The sequence below is a fragment of the Falco naumanni genome, chromosome 4 (assembly GCF_017639655.2).
Source record: "Falco naumanni isolate bFalNau1 chromosome 4, bFalNau1.pat, whole genome shotgun sequence".
NCBI classification, from domain to species: Eukaryota; Metazoa; Chordata; class Aves; order Falconiformes; family Falconidae; genus Falco; species Falco naumanni.
This window is the reverse complement of record NC_054057.1, coordinates 16,906,832-16,923,721: the sequence shown is the minus strand read 5'-3', so window position 1 is coordinate 16,923,721 and position 16,890 is coordinate 16,906,832. Positions and strand designations below refer to the sequence as shown.

Below are 16,890 nucleotides of genomic sequence, written 5' to 3'. Positions count from 1 at the left end.
TGCTTTTTCATAAGACTTTGCAGTAGAGCAGACATGGACTATCTGAAGTTGGTTTTGAGAAATGGGTAGGTGTGAGAGGGTGTACATAACATAGGCACTTAGAAAAAGAAAGTGTAAGTGGTCAAGAGAGAAAGAATAGAGAGGGAGCTGTGTGTGATAATACAAACTGGAAAGCTCCATACTTGTGTTGTAAGAGGAGGAACTCTTGTTAAAGTTTAACAAAAAGAAATTGTTCGTGCTACCTGTGGCATTCTTTGCTGCGGGGCATCGTGCAGTTAAGCTGCTCAGGATTTTTAAAAATACATTGGGTGCCATTCGAGGCGTTGACTTCTGTGATTTGCTTGTTTATCATCTGTCCTGGTAGAGGAAATAAATATTTAATCTTTCAGGGCCGTACTGTTGGACCTTAACACTTACATCTGCTGTTCAGCTAGTGGTGATAAAATCATCATGTGAATTTGTGTAAATGAAAATTTATTTAGGTTTATTGAGCCAAGAGAAGGAAGGTAAATGATGGAAAAGAAACTGATGGGATAATAAACTCTGTTAGGGATTTAATAGCTCAGGTGTAAACAGCCAGCCAGTTTGAGGTATATCTGGTAGAACTAATGTGTGCTATAGAATATTTTTACTAACATTTCTGAGTTTTCTTTAGTAATCAAAACCTGTAAAATTATGGCATAACAATGTAGAAAACTTAGCAGGAAAAACTTAGGATTGGCTAATAGTGAAAGGAAACTGTCAATATCCTAAAATTGGCATAAAGGCAAACTGAATGGCATATAGTGCAACTTGGGTCTGCAAAGAATACCTAGGAACTGCAAAGGGAATCAGTGTCTCCTAAATTTAGTGCAATGTTTCTCTGCATATCAGCAGAACTAAATAAAAGGAAGTAATCTGTCATAGGTTATTAGGTTTTCCAGAATCCCATAGAAATAATTAAAGGAACTAGGCAATAGAAGACGTAAGATGGATAAGGTTAATATAAAACAGTAGGAATGTATGAATCTGTACAGAATGTGACAAATTATATACTTCACTGGTTAAGTTGTTAGGAGGCTACCAGTTTGAATACTGACTTTGTGCATGGTCCTACTTCTCCTTACTCACCTTTCTTTTAACTCCAACATCCATTTGAGATCTAGTTTGCAGACTGATGCCAGAAACAACCCAATGCATATATTTGCACTGCAGCATAAAAAAGGTTGCTAATTTGATAATGCTGATGAGAAAGCATATAAAGCTTCAAAGGAAAAGTATCAGCCAGAATGATTGTTGGGTTGTATTTGGAATGAAGTTGGAGAAATAAAAAAGCATTGTCCTTAGTGATGTATTTTCTGGTCATCCATTCTTTGGGATATATTAGTGCTGTAATCTTCTAAAGCAGAAACCTGATTTTGGTAAAGGGTGCCTTTGTATTGCAAGTATGACTTATGCTGTTCCTGGTAGGGATAGAAACCTTCCTAAAGCTGGCCAAGGTAAAAATTTTTTGTAGAATCTTAGTGCGCAAACACTCAGTAGACGATTCCTAAGGTGCAAAAACCTGCACAGGCAGTTCCTGATGGCTCAGTTCCAACATATCTCTTTGCTCATGCTTTTGATTGACATGTGTATCATCTCGGATGCCTGAATTCTGTCCTGAGTTCACCTTGTACACAGACAAATATTGATACAAGGGGTGGTATGGGCTGTGAGGGGGAACGAGGATGTGGTGTAGTGAGCAGGCAAAGCTGCTGCTTTCTAGAGACAGCACTGGCTTATCTTGGTGCAGAAAGCCTGTATTGTACTGTCATTTTTGATGCTAAGTTGTAATTGCTTGCTTTGAGCTTAGATGAGGTTTCTTATGATAACTCTTTAAGTTTTTTGTGCTCTGATGTTGGCGGGGAAGACTAGAGAGTAAGGAGACGCCAGGAGGCTTGGAGAAGGTTGATTAGCAAAACAGGATGCTGGGATGGCCCTGAGTGTCCCAAATTTCAGAATTGTTATCTGGAAAGATGTTTCCCACTCATTCATACAAAGGACAGCTAATGCAGTTAAGCTGTTTTTCACTATAGCTCTCCCTAGATGTATCTTTAATATTTGGGGGAAAAGTGACAAAGGCATTAGGAATTCAGATTTAAATACGTTTGGTGAAGATCCCCTCTGGCTGGGCATTCTGAAACTTCATCAATAGGCAACCAACTTCAAATAATTTCTTGTTGGACCTTATTTTGTCAGAAAAGATGACCTATCAAACTGAAAACCAGCTGGTGGCTGCCAACATTCAACAGCCTAATTTCATTTGCCTTATGCAAACAAAATGTGTCATGCCGCCTTATGGGGTCTTAAAGAAACTTGAGATTTAGGGGAAAAACAAGTCAAGGCTGCAGACATCTGGGTCCTTTAACAGCTCCCACAGCAGGTTCTCTCTCTGTCAGAGCTCCACAAGTGACAGAGGCTGGCGGCGTGTTCAGTAGCTGTGTGCGCTGAAGTCTGCAGGTTGCGTCATAGCATAGTTTAACTCGGTGACCTCATCTTTGTTCAGCAGCCTCTAGTAGCTGTTCTCTGTGCTTGCCTTGGTGATACCAGTGAGTCGAGCCCTGTTATCTGCAGCTCTGTCAACTGACTCAGTGTGCTAATTAGTCACAAAGGAGCCGTGTTCCTGCAGGACTGGCACTCGCTGTGTTTCCCTCCACTGGAACCAGCTTCTCAGTGGCTGTGTTGTTTCCCTCTCTGCAAAGCCGGAGTTGCCTTCAGCTGCCCAACAGTCAGGTTAATGTAGCAGACCTCACCAGTAACATATGGTATGGGTAAAAGGTCAGTTTAGAAGTGCTGAAAACAGTAATGAAAAGTACTGTTGGCAAGAAAAACGTAATCAGTGAGTGTATGAGTGATGGGATGTTTACAAGAGGTCAGCTGTGTACTCCCAAAAATCACTTCTTGAATTCTGGATGTTTCCTCTGCGTTCATAAAATGGAAGGAAAGCCAAACCAAACAAAAACATCCCTCAAAAAAACCAAATGAAAACAAAAAAACTAACACCCACACCAACAAAGCAACAACAAAAACCCCAACCCAAAACAAAAAACCCACAAATCCTTCTCTTGAAACTGTAAAATGAAAGTAGCTGTAATAATTTATTCAGCAGGGAATGGGAAAAGAAGATGGATGAAAAATGCAAAAATTTGATAGCTAAAGATGCCAGTGGCATATCCAGAGCTGGTAGAACTAAATGTTTAATTAGAACAATTAGAAAGTGTTCAGATGCAGCAGGAGGGGAGGTTGAAACTTCAGCTGTGTATTTGTCCAGCAATAATGATGGTACAGAAATGGCAGCTGGATTTAATGTAGGAACAGAGGACTGAGGACATCTCCTGAGTTACTGGTTCTGTTCCCTTACTTCTGCTGGCAGCTCAATTGTTTAGTTATTGCTGTAAAATGATTAAGTACTGTTAAAATTCTTTCAGATCTCCCTTTCAAAAAAAAGGCGATACAGTTACTTGTTCTGTTAGAATAGGGAAATTAATTTTATAGCAGCCAGCAGCTGAGAGAGGTCAGGCAGCAACTGGAAAATACTCTCAGGTGTTCTGACATGTAACACCAAGTGCAGACAAATGTGATTTTAGCTGTTACTGTATCTTTTTTGTTGTTGTTGGAATATGAGCAAGTCTCAAAGAGACTCAAGGTAAATACTATGTCAGCTTTAGACGTTTGGAATAAGTGGTATGGCAATTGCAGGCTTAGCCCCAGCTTAACTGAAGTGCAGGAACAGAAGGGTGGGCTGGGTGGGTGTGGTGGACTGTGTTGAGTAAGTTCCACCTAGGTTACCTGACTGATACTTGCAGCTGTTAGAAAACCATGGATCATATCAGAAACAAAAGCAAACACAGAAGGTTGAGCTGTTGGCGGATAAATGTTACTGGTAGCATGTGAGACTGCTTTTTCTAGCTGGTGTTTCATGTGCTTACAGTAACTTTAAAAGCACTGACCCATGTGAGATGACATCTGTGCGGATCCTGTGTCAGTTGTACTTCCTGAGGGAAGGCGGCACACTTGGTGTGCATCACCCCTCATTTTGAAGGGCTTGTACCAAAAGCTCTGGGGGGAAGAACCTCACCGAGCACATGTGTAGGCCCAGATGGAGGACTGGGAACCAGTATGGCAAGGTGCCTTGCATAATGCTGATCTAGGCATTCATTCAGATAATTTTCCTAAATAGCATAACATTAATTTGTGTATCTGATGTAGTTATAAACTTCTCTCTGGGTAAGTGAGAAGAATTAGCAAGTTCCTTCATTTTGAGTGGGTTCTGATTTTTAGCATGTGAAATCATCAGATATCATGCAATAGTAACTGTTATGATACTGCAGTATCAGTACTTACTGAAGTAAGGCCAAGTTTATAGAAAATACACTGTGTGAATAGGAGGATTTTAAAAAAATATTTGTAATTAAACAGCAAAATCCCGCTGATTTTTAAACTCACCAGGCCTAGCGTTATTTTACAGAAAAAACAGACATTCAGAAGCTACTAGAGTACTTTTTGAAGATAAAATTGAAGTAATTCATACAGTTTTTAAGGCAAGAAGCTTGCTTTCTTTTTAGCCTGTTGGAAGGTACTATTTTCTTCAATTTCAATCCAGTGCATTTGTTGTTAGTCTCGTAACGTACTCAGAAATGTATCTTAAATCTGTTTCAGGAAATATCCTTAAGTATTAGAAAAACTTCATTGGGTGTTTAATCGTTTTTCTTTTTCTTCTTCCCCTCTCATGTAGTTCTCCTGCCTTTGATAGATCGTATGGGAGATGCCAAAGACCAAGTTCGAGAGCAAGCACAGAACCTTATATTGAAATTGATGGATGAAGCAGCACCGCCCATGGTATGATTACTTAATATAGATTTAGATGGAGGCCTCCAGTGAGCTTGTGGCTTATGTACAATCTTGACTTTGAATATGTTACAAAGTAATGGTGACTGTTAATGGTGTAAATGTTAAGGATATTCTTAATGGATTGATGCTCATGCATTGTTCAGCTAGAGATAAAAATCTGGCACAGTACAGTCTGCAGTTTTTGCATATCATAGGTAAATTCTGAGTAGATGTTTTCATGTCATGTGGCAGGACTTTGTTAATTAAATCATGTTTGAAGCATCCTCCTGGGCTTGAGTTTGCATAATGGGAATAACTAAATTTATTTAACTCTGAATTTATTTTAAAACTAGCTTTGTACTTCAACATGTAGGAATAGTCCTGCAGTTGAGATGGTGCTTTCTAACTTAAATCTGACTTTCTAGATGTATGACAAACATGCTGTGTGAACCTTGGACAAACTTAGGTGGGGACAAGTTGCCCTCTGACTTGTCTTAGGTTGAAGTTTAAGTTAAGCAAATCTTTTTAGAGTTCTGTTATGTGGCTTCCAAGTGCTAAATCTTATATCTCTGCTCTTTGAGTCTGAAAAATGTAGGGTTGTTGAACAGGATTATATTGTTTGATCAATGATGTTATTTGAAACTCTAAGGAACCTGGTTGTCAGTATGAACTTATTATTCGAGTTTTTAATTTCTGAAGAAAATCTGTTTCAGGGTATTAAGTGCAGAAGTTAGTAGTGAACGTCCTATTTTTTGTGAACAAAAAAGAGGTTCTTTTGCATGCTAATTCCTGGCTTTCTTTATTCATAGATACGGGTTTGAATGTTTGTATGCAGGGAATAAGATTTTGCAGACTCGATCTGCAGTGAGAAAATTGTTTTGTGTTGCTTTGTATGCCTGAGAGGGAAAGCAGGTAGCATGTTAGGCCACTACAGGAACACACTAATCTCCTTTCCGACATGAGGCATTCTGTCACATGATTTGGTCACAGATCTGACTGGGATTTAGGCATCTAAGTCTAGTAGTGTCGTTCACAAAGATGTGCCTTTACCTTTTCGCGACATTAAGTTTTGATTGTGTGCATTGATAAAGAGGCTTTGCAGCTTTTTTTCATGCCTAAGTGCAAGTAGTTAGTGAGTGACTTGTTCCTGTGCCCAGGATGCTCCCAAGTACCTGGCGTGCTGACCTCATGGTACACCTGCCTTTATGGTAACATTTGGATGAATGTGCAGCAAAGCATCTTGGAGACACTTTCATTTCAACAATTGCTGATAAAGAATATGGCGACTGTTGCTTCGTGCTAGATGCTCATCATGAAAGAGTTGTAGATTACTGGTCCATCTTTCAGTTTCTGAGGAGCTGTACACTGAGGTGATGGAAAGAAGCTTCCATCCCGTTTGAAGCTTACTCACAGTGTCAGAAAGAATACAAGGTCTATGGGGTTCAAGGAATAGTGTGTTTAAGTAAGAGAAGGTATGGCTTTTCTGGTAACTCCCCTAGGGCAGGAGAAACCTGGCTTCAGTTGTCTGCTCTCAGGATCGCTTATGTGTCACTAAAAATTTGGATGAAAAGCATCAATCATCCTCACAACAGGGACCAAAACAGAGAAGTCTTTCCTGTGCCTCCAACACTGAAATACAGAGGTTTAGGCTCCCTTTGCTGCAGAGAAACATGAAGAGTTGGGTGGAATAATTTTTCTGGGATAACTCCTGTAAGTTCCTTTCCAATCAGTTCATTTTGTCTGTTCTAGTATGTTGTTGAATAATAGTTTGTCTTGTTGCCAGGTCCCTTTTCTTTTTTCAGACGTGTTTGGCTTTTTGTTTGGTTGGTGTGGTTTTTTTTTTTTTTTGTAAAGGGTTAGATGTAGGTGGTTATGGGTTGGAAAGCTTAAAAATAAGAATATAGGTGGTATAAATGCATGAATGGGACATAAGGAGGTTGACACCAACTGTTGCTAGCAAGTCATGAGAGTTGAAATTTCTAAGCAGCCATTTGAATTTCTTTGTTTAGAAGAATTCAATTCTTTAGAGTAGGGTTAATTTAGTGAAAGACTAAATTTTCTTTTCTGTCTACTTTGTTTCAGTGCTTGACAGTTCCCTCTCTATCTGTATTTTTGTATACTTCACAGTGAGATTTTCCTTTTCCTGTATTTGTCTGGAATAGTAGGTTAACTGGAAGGATGTTTTCTTCTGTAAAATCCTGGGTTTTGTTGTTAAGCTGTGCAGTTTTGGCAAGCCATATCCTGCTTGTCTAAGGTTTGCTTTCTATAAATGTGATGAGGTATAAACCAACCAAACAAGTAACCACAGATGGGTGATCATGATCAAGCAGGTCTCTAACTGGAAAATGTTGTGCCTGTTATCAAGTGTGCTATCGCATTAATACAGAGGATGCAGTATTCCAGCTCTTACACTGTCTGGTTTTGTTGATCGATAACTGTGAGGTGGCGTGTTGTGGGTTTGTTAATTTTTATTTTTTTGAAAGCCAAATATTATATGCACATTTGTGCAATCCTGATTTTAGGAGATTTGTATGGAATCATGATAGGTTGCAATTGCAGCAGTCGGGGGTAGGCATGAGGGTGGTGTCTGGGCTGCAAAATGTGCTGTTGCCAGTGTGCAGCCATTGCTAGGCAACGCTCCCCGCGGATGCTGGATGCTGGATGCTGGCGGGCTGCGGCTGTAATGGCAGCGCTGCAGCTGGGCGAGTTGCAGTTTGAGTCTGTGCATCTGCTCTGAAACACCACTGAGAATCCCTGCTCTCGTAAGCTTTGTGTTTACGCTTCTTGCACTCTTAAGGTACAGCTAGAGAACAGGAAGGAGATGGAAAGGTAAAAAAAAAAACCAGAGGAGGGAAAGGCTGAAGGCAGGCAATGAAAAACGAGTGTGCAAGAAGGTAAATGAGGGTTTAGTGTTTAGCGAGCCAGAGTGTCGTAGTACAAGAAGTGGCACCCGCACAAAAGGAGAAACGAAAGCAGAACAAAAATGGAAGCAAAGGATTTAAAATGAATGGGCAAGAAATAACTAAAAAATGAAGAAATAAATTTAAAGCAAAAGTAGGGGAGAAGCGGGCAACAGGAGTATGGATAAGGATGAGCTAAAATGGGTGAGAGGAAATTTTCTCTGGGAAACAACATGAAGGATAAAGAATGTAGCAACTTCAGTTTGAGTCAGTAGTTTGTAATGTTAATGTTTGTTTTGTGTGTGTTAACTGTAAGAATTCTGCATGTTTTTAAGATATTTTTTCAAACAATAAAAATACTCAACTAGATTTCTGATGGCTGTTTTTTAGAAATTGTTTTTGGCATAAGAATAATCTGTGTTTTGTTCCATACTGTGCTTTTTAGTAGTTAATTTCATCTGAAAAGTGCTTTTACTTTTCCAGTGAACCTGTTTTCTGGTTTGTGTTTGTTTTTTTTTTTTTTTTAATTTTTCAACTGTTATGAATGTAATTATGAAGTATGAGTAGAATTACGTTGTGTTGTGCTGCTGCTAATCAAAGACAATTATTTCTGTTTTCATAGTACATTTGGGAACGCCTTGTCATTGGTTTTAAACACAAGAATTACCGATCCCGAGAAGGAGTGTGTTTGTGTCTTATTGCTACCTTAAACATGTAAGCTTTTTGTTTCTATGGAGACATAAAGGTTCTATCCTTCTGAATGTAATTTTTCTCTGAAATTAATACTTTAGGAAGTCTGATTCAATTAAATTAATAAATGGGGGAAAATCAAGCAATTTGTGAGCTTTCTGAAAGAAAACCTAAAGTTACAGTATTTTTGTCTTATTTAAAAGTAGACAAAGGACTAGTAAGAGAGAGAGGGAGCTTGATTGATGTCAGTTTGTATTTTATCTATGCTAAGCTAAAAGTTCACTTCTGCATAAAGCATTTTCTGTTTTTCTGTAAAAAAAAAATAAACATTTAACTTTTTTCTTTTAGTTATGGTGCACAGCCGTTAATCCTCAGCAAGTTGGTACCGCATCTGTGTACAGTGTTCGGTGACTCAAATAGTCAGGTAAGGCTTTCATTACTTGCTAGTACTTCAACAACTATACTTTGACAGAGGAATGAAAGCAAAATAAATGTAGACATTTAAGAAAAGCTGATGGGCTTGTTAGTATACAAAAGATCATTATTCTCTGCCATGAGAAACAATAAACCCATTTTCTTCTGAATTGTTCCCTCCATTAGAAGATGGGAGTTGCAAAGCCAGCCATGTGGTGATATACTGGCCCCTTTAGTTTTGTCTTCAGAGGCTGAAACTAGTCATTACTGAAAATAGTTGTTTCTTACAGAGCTTGTTGAAAGAAAGGAAAAAAATTCTTATTGACAAGAAATGCCTCCAGAAGGGGCCCCCCTGCATGAGACCTGTACTAGTCTGACAAATTTGCTGAAGCTAACATTATCATGTGTAATAATTTCCTAAATGGAATCCAAATGGGATTTGAACACATGCAAGAACTGTAGTTAAAATCAGTTGATTAAGCAAAAACCTCTGCATTGAAAAATCAAGATGTAGTTGCTGATGGTGACATCTGAACTTCAGAGAACCTTAAATCAAGAGATCTTACCCATTTCTGTTTGATCTGAAGTTGTGTCTGAGATAAGAGGCTAGGAAAAAAGTAAGGAAGAAGGGTAGCACTGGTAGGAGATTGGCAAATAAACAGGATAGGTCTTTGCTTATTTTCAGGGAGCAGCAAAGTCCTTGTCTCCTCTGTATAGCATAGTAATACTGTTGTACTCTGGAGAAAATATGTTAAGAATTTGTCTTGTTTGTTGATCATTAGTAAAGATGTAGTTCATATCTTGATCAAGCAATTGTGAGTTTAGTTCGAACTGTTACAAAGAACAATACTGAAGTCATTCCAGTAATTCTTTATAGAGAATAATGGCATTTACTAACATGCATTTTTGGCAGTTTTTATTCTGATAACTATGGTTTGAAATTTTTCAAGAGGCACTCCATCTCCTTGCTTCAACTGTTCATTCCCCGTTTCCTGTCTTGTCTTACTCCCTTTCTTGTGCTTATGTGATGCCACTTAATTCCTGTTGAAGGAAGTAAAGAATTTGCCGATTGCTTTGGCCTGCTGTTGGGGGCAGTGAGGTCCTTAGTTTTCCAGTAGGGCCTCGCAGTGTGTATGAACAGATGAAGACAAGATCAAGTGTCGAGACTGAGAGCAAGGACTAACTTCTGGAAGTATTGCCCACTGTGAAAGTCCTAAAAAAAGTCCATTTTTTCCACAGGTATTATTCTTGTGTCAGTCCCAGAAACTCCCTCTAGAGCTGTTATTTCTAGGATTTTTTCATTTACCATTTGGAGATGCTCTAACTTGGAACAAGTACCATCTTGAAATAACAGTTGTATTTACTTTCCCTTCTATCCTCACGGTTTCAACTGTTTTGTAAAATGAGTTGGCGTGCAGGTTGATAGAAACTGGACTATTGGTGGGTTATCAGCAAATGTTGTTTTCATTCCTGCAGCCCTGAAATTAACCATTCAAATGACTTTCACAGGTGAGAGATGCTGCCATACTAGCCATTGTAGAAGTTTATAGACATGTGGGAGAAAAAGTACGAATAGATCTTACGAAGAGAGGAATTCCTCCTGGAAGGTGGGTTAGCTGTTTTAGTTTCGTAATCCTGAGCTGTTCTGTGTTACTGTTCTTTATTGGAACTCTAAACTCACTAAAACATTTGTTTTAAAATTATTACAAGCTTTATTTTATCTTCTAGTTAGTTTTGCTTCTGTCATGATGTTACTAGTATTCCTGACTTTCTTTTGCTGTTGGGTTTTCTGCTTGGAAGAGGCATACAGGTGTATGGTGAACAGCAGCATTACATACACCAGTTAAAATCCCCTAACTTTAAGAGAAGCTGAGAGTTAGACAGAAGTAGAAAAATGTTTCAAAATTAAGCAAATATATACTGAATGCAGTGGAGAAATAACTAGAAAAATACTTGAATACATATGTCTTGTTCCTTTAGAGTTGCTGTTCTGCCTCAGTGTAGAAGAGTCTCAACCAAAGCGCTTAAATCAATACTTTCGATGTATTGTGCATGTTTGAGAGAGGACACGTGTGTGCATACATGTGTGAGTGTGCAGTGAAAGTATGGCCAATCAACAAGGTGCTGCTTTCTTGAAGATACCTAAAATGGAAAAATTGTCCTCCCTTGCTTCTTGCTAATTGCATCAGACCAATCCTTTCCACCCTATGTTCTGCTTATGGGCTACAATGAGGTGAGAGGTGCTTTTCAAAATAACTACTCACCAGTTCTGAAGTTGCATTTCTGCAGTTCAGTGAGGAAGGAGTATTCAGAAGGAGTGTTTATTGGTTTAACTGTTACACATGCCATTGCAGGACACAAAAGTGCAAGGAATTTTTGAAAATGCATAGTTTGGTCCTTTCTTTTTCTGAAAAGTGATTCCAATATTTAAAGGCTCGTCTGTATTGTGTGTAGATTAGTTTATATGAAATAAAAGTAGCCATTGTTTTGTTGTTATCTTTATAAGGATTTCTTTAATTAAGACAGCTGGACAGAGCTTAAAATTGTACTTAGCGGGGAAGACTGTTTATACAATATAATCTTTAAAATATTCTTTATTAGAACATTTTGTGCCTTTTAAAATGTGTTAACCCTTTATCAATGAATGCACCACTTCAAGTCTTCATCTTGCTGCTTGATTTTGCTGAAGCTGAATGTATCTGATATATGGTCTCAGAGAGAATGTAAGAATGGATACCATACCTCATCAGACCTTTCTAAAAAACTCTTAAGTCAAATTTTTTAATGATTATTTGTAGGGTTCAAAATACTATAGGATAATGGTGCTGAATTTATTGTTTCACGTTCCAGGCAGGGTTCAGCCTGTCTGGGTAAAAGTTTACCCTGGCTGTGGGAATGGGAAATTGTACACATTCTATTCTATTATATGGCTGTCATAGTTGTAGATTAATAAGAGATTACATGGTTACCAAGAAATTTAAGTCATATTATTTCTACAGTTCCAACAATTGGGTTTCATAGCAGATAACTGAAACATACCAGAGAAGGTCCTTCTTGCAATAAGATAGTCTTGGACATCTTTTGGAACAGAGAGTAAGAGCAAAAAAATACAGATAACAGCAGCCTTTGTTTGTACTATGAATGCTGGGTCTGTCCGTAAGTTTAGGTTCTACACTAATCCTGTTCACATTTCCATGTGATACAAACTGAGTAAATCTTGGGATCCAAATAGGATGAAACACCATAGGAACTTTGTCTCCTCAAAGCAATCAACAGCTGCTAATTTAGTTGCAGAAGGTGCCAAATTGTCCTTTTGACTGCCTGAATCAGTTGAATGCAAAATTCCCTCTGTTCTGAAAGCAAGCATAGTTGTATCATTTGTATTTACATAAAGAAGCAAGGCTCTACTTGGTTCATGTTAAAGGGGTTGTTGCCACTGAATCTCAACAGTTTTGCACCTGACAGTCAAGGCTAGTGTAAAATACTACGTGAGCTGAGTCTCGGTGCTTTGTCCTCTGCAGCAATTTTCAGGTGTGGACGAAGCAGGCAGCTATGATTTGAGTTGAGAGCAAGGCTGCTAGTCTCAGACCCATTAATTGCTGACAGAAAGCAGAGTTCCTGTAGTCTTTTCTTAATCTTTCACAGAAGTAACAGTGTAGTTAACAAAGCTCAGGAAAGACAGATTAGCTCTGTGGTAGCTCAGACCATTGTTCCTTCAGAGGCAGACCTAGTTTAAGATATTTCTTCCCCATACTGGTCATTTTTCCCTTAGCTTACATACATTAAAATTTTCATGCAGTTACGCAGGAGCTATGATCTGTGAGAAAAAAACCTTTGATATAGTGTATCATATCATTGCTTTGAGGGGAATCTGTGTTCATATTTGTGTGTCTGGGTAGGTTTTAAGGGTTTTAGGTATTACAGATAATCTGTAGTTCAGACACTGCTGCTTTCAGTTGTGGAGTTCAGCCTTAAAGAACTGCACTGCCACTACTTCACTATATGACAGGGCATTAAAAATAGTGTATAAACATAAATATGGGCAGAAAACCCTATTCAGTATTTGGTGTGTGTGTGATTTAATAGAATGTAGGCTTGTTCAGTTTGCATAACAAATTACACATTAGAGATCCGTGTGTTGCAGCTTGAATGCACTCTGTCCTAAAGCACTGAAAACAAGAGCTCATGTCTGCTGAAAGGAAGGCAGGAAAGTTAATTAAGCATTGTTTTGAGAAATTGTTCAACTTCCTTAAATATGCAAATGATACATACATGTTGTGTTTATATAAATCCAAATGTAGTTAGTAATTTAATATTAGTAGGCTTAGAAGGTTTTGTAATCTGCACCTGGTAGGTTTGCCTTTGTGGAAAACACTGCATTTTTCTAGAGAAGGTTATTTGGCTTGTTGGAGCCCAGGTACTCAGTAAAAGAAGATGGGATCTTACTTTTGTAGTTCAACTCTTACTCACTGCTGCTGTGTTTTTCTTCAGTGCTTTTTTATTCTTCATAGAGATTAATTTGTGAGATCGCTTATAAATAAAATCAGTGAGTTTCTTTATTAGCTACTTTTTAACTTAAAAATCTCAGAATAATAATGTGCTTTTTGCCTGAAGCACATTCCTTTTTCAGAAAAATCAGTATCAGGTCAGCGGTTGGGAATTTGGATGTTGCTTTCTCTTTTAAAGTCTCTGCCAAAGGCGTTTGACAGCCTTTGGTATTGGGCCTGTAAATATTGGTGTTAATACATTTGTGAATACTGGAAGCGGATGTTACATTTCTTCTGCTGTGAACCAAGAACAGTGAACAGGTTTTGTTCTATATGGGCCAAATTGAATTTGTTACAGTATGGATTCTGTGTGACTGATCTTCCCTGAATGGAAATAGTGTATGTGGCTCTGGATAGCAGTTGCTTACTTTGAGCGTTAAAAGCTTTTTAAGATCTTTCAGGAAGTCATCTGACAACTTTTTCCACTGTTACTTGAGAAACGTAAATGTATAAAACAAGTTATCTGTTTAGTACTTATGTCTAGGGCCATAAATTCATATCCTGAAATGTTAAAGCACTTTACAGTGTGCGTTTCTGAATACTGCATTTTATGTGGTATGCATATTCTACTTAATCTGTCTAGTTCATGTTGTAGATGAGGTCCATCTGTGTGGCCAGATGTGGACATATGTCTGTGCAAAATACCTTTTTTTTTTTTTTTTTTTGGAAGGGGGAAGTAAGGGGAAAAAAGTACAAGGTTTCATATGGGCCATTTCCTGCTTTAGACTCACTTTAGACCTGAAGAACAGGCTAGTTACCACCCTTTCATCTTCTTTATCCTCCTGCTGTTGACAGAGGAGCAGTGCTTTCTTGCTTCTTCATCACAAGGTCCAAACTTTTAGGCATCCCTCTCTGCCTGTCATGCAAACCTCTATGAAACATGGTCATAAATAATGGCTTTTCAGTCTTGAAGTGCAGTTCATGTTCTTTGCTAACATCTGTGTTTCCATGTGTGTGCATGTTGGCTCAAGCTGTCTGGGAAGGCCATGTATTCCCCTTGTTGAACGTAATCACCAGAATATGTTAATCCTTTGATAGAGACCTGTTGCCTGCTGTAGGAGAGGGTTTAGCAGGTTGCCAAAAGCCCCCATTTAAGTGCTTCGATCTCATACTTTCATTCATTCACTGAGGCAGCAGAAGTCACCCAGCCCATGCAGAAGTGGCCCGCTGTCCTGAACATGTGGCTTTCATCAATGGAGATTTTTCCTTCTGTATGTGAAGTTGCAGAAGACCTGTCGGTGCCTTTTTGGAGAAAGAAGATAATACTTCTATTCACTGTGACATAGTATTTGTATGGATTGATGGATCACCATACTGATTGATTGTACATGTCATATCCAGGCTTGGGCTTGCAGATAGGAGATAAAGGAGTAGTGCTGCTGCTGCTCTTAGAGAACATTTCTCATTGGTGATGACAACAAAACCAGTCTTCACCCAGCCCTGTAAACTTTCTTGGATTCCTCTTGGCCAGGTTCTCTTTTGCAAGAAGTCGAACTTCTGTAAATGTTCTTAAATTGAGCATAGTTGCAGTAATTTTAGAGACTTTGGCCCATGCTGCCTTGCTGCCTGTGGCTATGTGAAGAAATGTGGAAAGACCGTAGCATAAGGAGCTGAGTAGGAGGAGAGGGAGGAAGAAACTGTTGCGAGAGTCTGCAAGGTTGTAGTTATAATTCCTGTAAGCTGTACTACAGAGAGGGCTAGATCTATAGTAGTGCTTTGACCATATTGTCAGCTGCGTTTTACTGGAATTTTTTTAAAATTATGACAAAATAGCATGTTGTGTGCCTCTGGTCATAAAGACATGCTTTGAAAGCTTTACGAGTGGCAGTACTATGTTCTCCAGCCTGCAACACTGACTATATAGCATGCAGTGCTGATAAACGCATTTTTCAATGTTCATAGTTAGTAGTTTATCAGGTATTTTGCCCAGAGTGGGAGTCAATGTGTGTATTATTATAGTGTATTTATAAGGAAGCATTTTGTTTTTCTCTTACATTTAAAATGCTCAGGAAAGCATTTTTGAAAACTGAGTTCAAAAGAGCATGATTTTTTTATTGTTATTATTTTGAATCCTCTAAAATGTGTGCCAAATACATAACCTAACAGGATATAAAAATTAAGGTGAAATTTTAAAGGAAATCTGTTAATCTCTCTAGTCTTCCTGTTCAGTTTCTCTCAGGATAACAGTTTCAGCCTTTCAGATGTAGTGTGAAGTCCTGCTTGTTAACCAGGCCAACTGTTAATGCAGTGTTTAGTAGAGAATTTGGCAGCGTTGAGGGCAACCTGCAATCACTGTTAAACAACAAAAATACTTCCTATGGTACATGCAAAGTAAATGCATTAACTTCCTTTTACGAAAGCAAGATGGCATTTAATGCATTACGATGTGTATTGATTCATGTTTGAGCCTCTCGCTTGGTAGGTTTGAAAGCACGTAGCATGTTAATGGGATTCCATGTGACATCAGTAAATGCTAGTACCAAAAAAGCATACAGTAACAACTTGTTTCAAGTGTTAAGTGCAAAAAAAACCCCATTTCAGTATAAATCGCCTTTGGTTTACAAATTGACCTTTTAATTAAAAGACTGAGGCTTAATATTAAAGCAGTGTATGTCTGAGATTTGTGAATTGCTGCCATTTCAGCTGTTTTCACAGAATGGTTGGGGTTTTGAAGGGACCACTGGAAATCATTTAGTCCAGCCCCCTGCTAAAGCATGTTCACCTAGAGCAGGTTGCACAGGATTGCATCCAGGCAGGTTCTGAATATCATTGGAGGAGACTCCACAACCTCCATAAACTCCACAACATGATTTTGCTGTGGCTGCAATGGCTGTAAACAAAATGCTGGTGCAAAAGGAAGAGGATCAAATAGGTTCCAGAGGGAAGACTGACAAGTACGTTAGGGGAAGATCAGGCAAACTACTGCTGAGCTACTTATAGTTCTGAGTTAAGTTGAGATGGTAGGATAACTGCTGGTTTGTGTTAGAGGTTATTGACTTAAATGATTAAGGGTTTTTTTTAGTTTTGTTTCTTTAGATGCTTGCAGTAGAGTAGGCCTTTTTGTGGAATTTTCAGCTAAGTCTGGGTAGTTGATGTTTGTGGGCCTGTTAAGCCCAGGAGAAACGTGCTCTGTAGCAGATAGCTTTGAAGTATTTGAAAAGTAAAAAATAACACCTTGAGAGGCCTAAAAAATTGGAAAGTGGGGGCAAAGGCTCAGGCTTTGTATACTACTGTCTGTCTGCTTTTCATGATTTTATCCCGTTCTTCCTTATTAGATAAGAGGTACTAGTGCATGAGAGGGTATGCGGTGTGTCAGAGGAGGTAGGCTGTGCACAGTGAGAGCGCACGGCCTCTACACGGGTCATTGAGTAAAAGTGGTGTGTGCATAAGGCAGTGTTGAAGTTAAATCTTTGTGTGTCCTTGACATTGCCCCTTTATTTATTGTGAGAATTTTCATACTCAAGCACTGTTCTTACCCATTTTTCTTGGTT

General features: G+C 38.6%; 1 protein-coding gene across 27 annotated transcripts in view; it reads left to right on the top strand.

The window, feature by feature from the left end:
• CLASP2 (cytoplasmic linker associated protein 2) overlaps window positions 1–16,890 on the top strand; it is a 146,045-nt gene that overhangs the window by 18,597 nt on the left and 110,558 nt on the right. For 26 of the 27 annotated variants that reach the window (XM_040593169.1, XM_040593199.1, XM_040593188.1 and 23 more), the window contains exons 3-6: window positions 4,754–4,857; window positions 8,371–8,462; window positions 8,787–8,862; window positions 10,362–10,459. In XM_040593169.1, the coding sequence (XP_040449103.1) occupies window positions 4,754–4,857; window positions 8,371–8,462; window positions 8,787–8,862; window positions 10,362–10,459 (370 nt within the window). Of the gene's footprint in view, window positions 1–4,753; window positions 4,858–7,913; window positions 7,953–8,370; window positions 8,463–8,786; window positions 8,863–10,361; window positions 10,460–16,890 lie in introns of those variants that run through there. The other variant, XM_040593192.1, reaches the window with a different exon arrangement.